The sequence below is a fragment of the Numida meleagris genome, chromosome 7 (assembly GCF_002078875.1).
Source record: "Numida meleagris isolate 19003 breed g44 Domestic line chromosome 7, NumMel1.0, whole genome shotgun sequence".
NCBI classification, from domain to species: Eukaryota; Metazoa; Chordata; class Aves; order Galliformes; family Numididae; genus Numida; species Numida meleagris.
This window is the reverse complement of record NC_034415.1, coordinates 7,542,709-7,551,829: the sequence shown is the minus strand read 5'-3', so window position 1 is coordinate 7,551,829 and position 9,121 is coordinate 7,542,709. Positions and strand designations below refer to the sequence as shown.

Below are 9,121 nucleotides of genomic sequence, written 5' to 3'. Positions count from 1 at the left end.
AGGACACAGCTCTCCAGAAGCCAGCAGGGATTGGTGTCCCACTCCCTTTAGCTGAGAGCTACAGCACACCTGTCTGCTGCAGTGCAGCTGGAAACAAGCACGAGCATTGGGTCAGGACAGGATCCATCCTCAGCTCTGATGTAAAACCACGTAAAAAACATCAGTTCCAGGCATTTACCACACTTCACACACACTAGGCACAGCTGCATAACTGGCAGCCCAGGCCTGGAGCAAGACCTTGCTGTGTTCATGCACAGCACGCAAAAAAGGCGCAGCAACCCCAAGCTTCGGAGGCACAAGGGAGAATGAATGAACTCAAAGAGGCTCCGCTTGTGAACTGAAATGCTGCCCACAGGTATCACTGTGTGCATCGCACCTTCACCGCATGCAACGAGAAACAGCTGCTACACCCACCCATTCCACTTCCAGGCTTAACAAGTGCTGGCAGCTCCGTGCGACTGCTGCTCCTGGGGACCGTCTGCACCTTCCTCCCCCTGCTGCTCTTCTGACAACAAAGCAACGACAGCTCTTAGCATCATGGTTTATTCCCCCTCCGTATGTACAATTAAGTGTATGCACGACCATTAAAAATAAGGCTACTTATATCATGGCTCTGAAACACATTACAAACCAACTCCATCCCCTCTCTTATTACAGCATTCACAACGCTCAGCTTCCGCCGATGGTTTGCAGAGGGGCGAACGTGAGCAGGCCACAGGGGAGACGAGTGGTGCAGGGCTTTGGTAACTGGATGGAGATGCTTCCTCCTCTAGCTGATGCAAAGGCAGGCAGCTCAGCGCCGATGAGGTCACCTCCACGACGTCTCAGTGAGGGCAGTCCAGGTCCCAGGCAGCCGCAGCTCAAGTCGCTTCTGCACAGTTGGTGGCAGGCAGCAGAGGACCGGGTTCATGTGGGTGAAAGGCTGACTTACTCCTCTCCTGTGGAGCAGCCCCTCAGGGCCAGAGCAGGGGCATAAAGGGAAGAAGAAGGGGAAGCTGCCCTTCTCTTCCAGATAACCAAAGGACTTTAGTCTCCAGCGGTGTCGACCTGGGTGACATTTCTCAACATTTAATGCATCTAAAAAATAAAATCAAAGGAACAACTCAACCATATCTGAAAGCGAATTGCTTGCACGTCCAGGTAAGGCTTAGAGACTTTATGCCAACAGGGATGAAGGAATAGTCCAGATAAAGATGAGTGGAGATGTGCAATTGAGGACAGCCCTGTGTGGTCCGGTAAGCTCCCTTCCCCAGTAAATCTGTTCCCATATGCAACAAGAGAGAATCTTCCCGCTTCAGCTTGTGGCTCAATAAATTTTATTATTCCTTTTTGTTTTTATTTAAAAGAATTTGTTTTCCTATCATAAAAATTAGACAACCATACCACCACCAGCAGCAGCAAAGTCTGTGGAGTTAAATGTTGATGGCAGACAGTTCACCGGTGTTCCCAGCGTCTCAAAAATGTCCTTGAAAGTCCATACATGGGAAAACAAACAAACAAACATGGTGGTTTTGGGGAGGAACGTCAAGGTGGTTTCGGTTTCTTGTCCCACTGAAGATCCCAGATGAACACTGCAGCGTATCAGCAGGACCAAGTACCTCAAGCCTTGAGAAAACCCTTCATACTAGCTCCAGTACCTGATTAATAGGGAAGACAAGACATACAGCAGAGGAATTTATGACGTTCATTATCTCCTACATCAGCATATAGATCACTAGGACAGGTCTGACCCCTCTTGTCTCCACTTCTCACCCTTTATTCACCAGCATGCAATAATATCACACAAATGAGATGAGGGCTGTGAGGGCTGTCACCTGCTGAGTGATTTGTACAGCCTGTAACAACCCAGGCTGGTTTTACAGGGGACAGCTGAGGGCTGCAGCCCACGAGCACGGGCTGCCATGGTGGGGAGGGATGGGCCCACAGCATAACTGCAAATCCTGCCTTTCCCTGGGCTCTGCCAGACCGTCACACCTTCCCCACTGTCTGCTAACGAGTTCAGATAGAAATATCAGAATCCAAATAACCTTGGCTGTCTACACATTTCTCTCTCCACCTTCCCTCATTAACAAGCAAAGTGCGTGAGCAAAACCTCTCCTGTTGCTGCTGGATTCACTTAAAGGTATCAGAAGCATCTGTGTGCTTTGCTCATTTAACTAAGAAGGAAGTGACCAAAGTAATGAGCAACCAATTCCAAAGTCTGCTAAATAAATCACCTACAAATGAAAGGCCACAGCATCACACACTGCAATAACAGGAGCAACCAGGCCAATTGTGGCCTAAAAAGGAGGAAAAATATAAATCTAGTCACAAACACAGATGACTCAGGGCTTCTTTCTGCTTTTTCAGTGATTTTTCCAGGTTCGTTCAGACCTTCGAATCGGGCCTAGCTCCAGAATACTGCTGTCACACGATGGCAAGAGGGAGAACTGGGAGGAGGAGCTCAGATTCACAGGGGTGACAACACAGCATGGAGCTTTGCAGACAGCAAGTAAATTCCTGTATCAGCTGCCACGGAAAGCGTCAGAGCTCTGGGCTACGAGCCTGCAGCATTACCACCAAGCCTCCAAAGCACGGTGGAGGTGAATGCTGCTGGGTTCAATCCTGGACTGTGCTGGACCTGGGGCTCTCCAGAGGAGCAGCACCTGGGTTTGGGCAATACTTCTGCTTGGCTACGTGCTTGACAGAGACACAAAGCGGGACAAAGTCTTCTGCACGTTATTTGACTTGGTGTGGACTGAAATACATTGAACAGATATTCTGGAAAGAGTTTTATTCAAGTGCTGAAAAGCTGGCAAAACATGAGCCTCTCCGTGCACAGGGAAGGCTGCTGCTTTCGTAAAACTCTACGTTGGCAGCCGCTGTCTGTTAAAGTCGGTCCACACGCTCGGAGTAAGCAATGTGAGGGAGCAGCCCTGCTCATTTCAAGCACTGCTCTAGCTGGCTGCACATCAGGAGCTCAGCTTTCAGCTCTGCTGCACCAGCCAGAAGTCGGGGTCTGGCTAATGCCAGCGAGCAAATGCAGAGCCTCCTCTGCTGTCACAAAAATCAACACGAGCGCGTGGAGATGTTTGTGCCAGACAGCGCTAATTTAAAACCTCTCCATTCAAAGCAACGCCATGCAGCTGATTTCCAACCTATGCGGAAACGCAGCGGCTGCTGTGGCAACTGAGACGTGGCACCTATTATCAGTCAGGAAAAATATTGCATACATAACACCCAGTGCCAGGCCCGTGTTTAATTTAAGCAGCACATCACTGCAGAGCATCGAGCTCTCCCGATGCAGCTTGGTTTCCCTCCTGCACTGCCGAGAGCCAAGGAGCAGTGGGTGCAGGGCAGCACCTGCAGCTTTCTGCACCCTGCTCCTACCTCTGTCTCCTTGCTCTTCTGCTGTGTGCTCACTCCTCCACGTGCCAGAGGCAAATGCATCATTTAAATTGCAAACTTCCATGGCTGGGATGACCTCCTCTAATGCCTTCTCCTGGCTGTACCACGTTTGCGACCTTGCTCTTTGCTAAGAGCAGATTCAAGCGCTTCAAGAGAAGATGCACGAAATAACTTACCTTAATTGTACCCTGACTGTTAGCAGCAATTAGCACGTTGGACTCCTGGAAAAAAAAAAAAAGAAGAGGCACTGTCACCATTTGCCATTGCTTTTCCTTTTTTCCCTTTTCCTTTTTTCCCTTTTCCTTTTTTCCCTTTTCCTTTTTTTGGAAGAAACAGCTGTGAAGAGTAGTTGCTTTTTACCTTAAGCACTACAAGTATATCTAACTGCAAAGGAACTTAACTCTTCCCACTTCCAGGATACTTCTGAGGCTAAAAGTCTTCATACAAGTTACATTACCTTAAAGAGTTAGAAAGCAATAATCCCTAGTGCTTGTACACAGCCTTAAATCTCAAAAGCAATTTACAAACGTGAATTAATCCTCACAGTCCCCTTGTGAAGTGGGCAAATAATAACAATAATTTCATCTTTTGGCAGCATACGGACAAAGGTCTCTAATGCCCTACCTAACTAAACCAACTCATCAATGTGACAAAAGCTCTCCAGCTCAGCCAAGGGGTTTCCAACCAACAAAACAAAGAGGAAAAGAGTCGCTTTGTCTGGTAGAAAGCAATAGCAAATGCACCAAATTTGGAAGGGAAGGAAGAGAGGGCTTCGGCTTTGCTGTGACTCTGAAAGACAGCATCTCCTTACCTCCCGTGAACCAATGGAATTTCCTTTGGAGAAATCCTGGTTGTCTGCAAATTAACACCTGCCACACCACCAGGCAACTTCAGGCATGGGTGCCAACCACGGACAGGAGGACCTCTGCCCTGCTGCCTGAATGCCTGACGTGACCAGCAGTGCAAACACACCCTCTCAGCCAGCGTCAGTTAGGGCAGGGAAATCCCAGATGAGCGACGCAGTGCCAAGAAACACAAAAAAAACTGAGCACCAAGGTGATGGCAGCAGCACTGGAAATGACCCCTCCCTACCTGGTGCCCTGCATCCGTCCTTCCCCAGCCATGCAGCAGCACTAATGCGCTGCCAAACCACCTGCCACAAACTGCTTTGCCTAATGATAGCCTATATCTTTCCTCCTCCGACATCTTTCAATTTCTCCTGCTGCTGCTATTCATTCTCAAAGTTGCTGTAATTACCCCATCACTTAACGCATGCATTTTTAATGAGGCCGGTGACTGGAACAGCCCTGCTGGCGTTCAGGCAGCAGGCACATCGCTGCCCAGGGCACAGGGCGACGGATGGGGCTGCAGGCTGGATGGATGGAGCTCTGGGAGCCCGCACAGCCACCAGCTCTGAAGCAAAGGGAGAGAAATCCCTTCTGATGTGAAAGGCCACGGATCAGGTAAGAGCAGCCTTCCGGTGGCCCACCGGGCTAATTGTTAGAAATAGAATTGTTCACCCCCAGTTCTACCCATTAGGGGATTAGTTACTACTCCTGGTATTATCTCAGCAATGATCCTTCAAAGTCAAAGCTCCCGAGAAGAAAATACATCCTCAAAGGAAACGCATACTCCAATTTCCATTAATTTGGAGGCTAGCAGAGTCTAATCCTGTGAGCTCCCCAGCTTCTGGTTAACAACTACAATCCAAAAACAGCAGGAAGGAGGCAGATCTAAGTGTGATTTGGTGACCAGAACAGGGAGCGGATCGCTCTGGGATGCCTGATAGGATTTTGGGGGAGAGGCACGGGTACCAATCCATTGAACAGTGCCAAAGAGTGAACTCCTGGGTGCAGATGATCTGGGGCTTGAATGATTCCTGTTTGCACTGCGAGCGATTGGTAATTCATCCTGTGGCTGCAGTCTGCTGGGGTACCAGTGTAAATGAACTCTGGTTCAATGAACAGTTTTACCTTGCTAAATAAAATAAAAACGCCAGAGGGTAATATACTCTCACTCTCCAGTTCTTCAGAAGCCACCGTTTCTTCAGCGGGGCTTGAGCTAATCGTTGCTCTGCCGCTTTCATCCACAACCACAACACACAAATGAGAGCAGACAGCGGCAAAATTAGCACCAAATCTGTCACTGAGCAAACAGGGACTCGTGTGTCAGGCGCTCCAACATTGCTTCTCCGGGAACACAGCAAGGGAACTCTTTAATCCTCTAGAGGAACAACAGTCTTCCTCCCGCGCTGCCTGTGAAACCACCGATACATGCAATGCATCAAAAACCCGAGCCAGTCGTGCAGTTGCTTAGATAGCAGCACGAGCTCTGTAGACTTAGAACTCCCAGCAGCCACGCGCACGTTGAGCCAACCTGTTTGCCAGGGTGGGTAGAACGGAGTCACCTCAAAGGACAGCTACCACGGCCACCTAAAGTGGCAGACCTATGGCACCACTATGAGCATTTAGGCACGAAAAAACAGGCTCCCATCGTTGGCTTTGGTTGCACGTCCTATTCGATGACTTTGTAACCAGGCATGGCAGGATGGCTGGAAGGCTGGCCTTCGATTCCTCTCTAATTTATTGCCTGCAGGAGCCCAAAGATCCCAAAGCAGAGGTAGGGGGATGTGGAAGACCCACCACAACTGAATGCCTGTGCCCTGGAGTAATCAAGTTTTGAAATGACTCTGCTACGAGTGCACCCTGCTGGGTCCTGCTGTGGGTGGTGAGCAGCTGCAGCCCTTCTTGCAGCAGAAGCTGTAGGTGCCAGCTGCCTTTGCTAAAAGAAGATTGAAGGGGAAAACAACAAAAAAAAGAACAAACACGATAAAAATCAGGCGAAGGTTTTACTGCCTGGCAAACAGAAGCATTTTTCCATCTGGCAAGTATTACTGCACCCTGATGAAATGTGGCAACCTCTCCTATGCACATCAGGGCAGATAAGGGGTGATGGGTAGAGATGCGATGCAGCGCGCACGGGTTCCCTGCCATGAGATAACACAGCATTTCAACAAGCCAGGGACAGCCACAGGACTGACAAGAGACTGCTGAAGATTTTTGGTCCTGTTAAATCAAAAGAAAAGAGCACAGCTCTGGGGGATGTCCGAACTGTTCACTTGGAGTTACGCAGAAATTTAAAAAAGATTAATTGACAAATGTAGGTGCACCTCAGGATTCGCATCAAGATGAACACAGGGTGCAGGTCCAGAGCTGCTCCAGGATGCTCCAGGGCTGAAGTCTCGTGTTGAAACTACTCAAGAACAGCCTTCCACACATGCTGTCTTTTTTCCCTCAGGTGCCCTGACAGTACTATGGGAAGTCTGAAAGACGGTTGCTCGACACTGGGAAGGGCTCAAGCCCACCACCAATCTCTTCCTTCCAACAGACTGGATGTGTATCTACACAGAGATAGGCACTATACAAAATAAATTTATAAATCAGTCCTGAGAGCAAAGGTGGCCCAGACAGAAGGACCTCTGACCTGAACCTGGCATCCCCATCACCTGCAGCCAGCGCTGGAAGAACGTGACTCACTCACCCCCAGCAACTTCAAAGCACTCACCCCTTGGGATCTGACGGGACTTTCACTGATTGCACCAAAAGAAGAAATTGCTACAGCACATTCTTGAAGGGAAAGAAAAACAAAATCAAATTTGGGACCTTCCTGAGTAGATGAGATACCTGCTACATTCATCATTCAAAGGAGTTATTCACCTGGTGACAGCTGGGTTTTGAAGCACTCTGATTTCCTTCCCTCCTAGATGAGCCCTGAGTTTGGATGGCCCTGGGGAGGCAATTTGTACAGGGGAGGAAGGGAGGGGAAGGCGAGCCTGACTGGCTGCTGGTATTCATGCAAGAGCAGTCAGAGAATCAGAATTGCTCTGGAAGTTTCCTGAAGCTTGAGGTAACTCAGCTGAACAACGGAAGCCCTGAAAATTGTCAGAGCTGCTTCAGCTTGATAAGGAGTAAGGGCTCTAACTCTGTGCAAGAAAACATCGGTGAGGGTGACTGGATGAACATCACTCCAGATGGATAGTTGTTAGAACCACAACGAGGGCACAGCTACTTGGATGGGCACACACTGGTACTCAAGCACACAAACCTATGGTGCAATTGCATAACCCATCTCCACCAGCCCCCCTTGTTAACAAAGAGGTGAGCAAGAGGGTCTGTGCACCCTCCGCCTCCAGGTGTTGTGCACATCTCACCAGTGGGCTCACGTGAAATCACAGGCAAGTGGCTTACGGTCTTCCTCTGCTGACACAGAATAGAGGGCCTGTCCCTCTATTTTGATACAGGCAAGATGAACACAAATCACTTATCTTTTTTTCCTTCAATCCTCTTTGTGAGACCACTCACTCACTGCCAACCCACATATACCAATCCTGAAACTCAGATGTTCCCACTCTCTGCTGCAAGTTTGCCTTAAGGAAAAGCTGAAGCATCATCTACACAAGAAGAGCATAGATGCACACTTGAGCCATCTCTGTCCCTCCGGTATGACTCGGAGCGCTTGTGTATGAACATAACCTATGCTTCTACAATTTGCAAATGGAATAGTTTTGTGATTGCTGGTCCAACCAGACCAGAGTCAGAGCGCTTGAAGGGCTGGTAAATGCACTGGGTAGCTAAAAGCCACAGCTTTAACTGTGTATGCAAACACATAAAAGATGCAGAAGCACTCCTCAGTGCCATTAACCAGACACAACTAAGCTTCAAACAAACTTGGCCAACTGCTTCCCACAAGGACTGCGCTGAGGAAGAAGTCTGCTTAACACAGAAATGAGACAACGTGGACTTATTTCCTACTTTTGCACTCTCCCCTACCTTCCACAAATAGCAGCACGAATGCAACGGGCTGAAGAAATTGCTTGTTAGGAAGATTAATGTACCGATGGTGGAGCAAGATGTTTCTCCAAATTATACGTGCACATGTTCACACAACAGACTCAAAACCTTATTTGGGACTTTCACTGTCTTATAAATAATTACGGAAGATGAACTCGTGCCTCTCTTATCCCTACACTTCTGCATAAAAAAAACCACATTCCCTTCCAAACTTCCAGCCCCATAGCCGTTGAGGTAAGCGTGAGTTTTCTGCATTTTCAGCTAGATTTGTTCTATAGATTCACAGTTAGGATTCTTAAAGAACTTATTTTAAATTAGCAACTTCTCACCTTCCCGCCCCAGCAGACGTTTTTTGCTAACAAAAGCCTGGTTTGTCAGCAATTCTCTTTCAAGCAGCTCAACCCCAAACACGTATTCAAAGGAGCTAGAGCCCTAATTAAGAAAAGCTGTTGATACAATAGCAAGATATACCGGGTGAGAAAGTGTGTGCTCAAATGGCCATTGTTTCATGTTATTTATAGGCAGAATTAAAGCGCACAGTTGGACTAAAGCTAGTGCAGATAGCACAGAAAGCCATTTCTTTAACAGCAAAGCTTCTTGGTCCTTACAGGAGATGGCTGTTACTCAAGACGTATTCCATTGAAAGTTCTCACACCGACATCGTGCACGAGGCCTTTTCATGTATCAAGATGCGTGAAAGTGGCTCCCCAACAGAACGCCAATGCTCGACTGCTCTTCGTCTTGTAATTAGCAGATTAGAATGGCTTTTCACTCTAAATCCCCCGAGATCCGGTTATTTTCCTGTCGCATGACTCAAGTCAGCTTTTGTTTTGGAAAGAAAATGACAAATTCTAACCTGCGAAACAAGACGAACCTCCAGCCTA

General features: G+C 48.2%; 1 protein-coding gene across 3 annotated transcripts in view; it reads right to left on the bottom strand.

Annotated features, from left to right (window-relative positions):
* RFWD2 (ring finger and WD repeat domain 2) overlaps positions 528–9,121 on the bottom strand; it is a 128,322-nt gene continuing 119,728 nt past the window's right edge. For 2 of the 3 annotated variants that reach the window (XM_021403995.1, XM_021403996.1), the window contains exons 19-20: positions 3,564–3,608; positions 528–1,637 (exon numbers count right to left, since the gene is read on the bottom strand). In XM_021403995.1, the coding sequence (XP_021259670.1) occupies positions 1,620–1,637; positions 3,564–3,608 (63 nt within the window). In that variant the 3' untranslated portion in view covers positions 528–1,619. The remainder of the gene's footprint in view (positions 1,638–3,563; positions 3,609–9,121) is intronic. The other variant, XR_002440969.1, reaches the window with a different exon arrangement.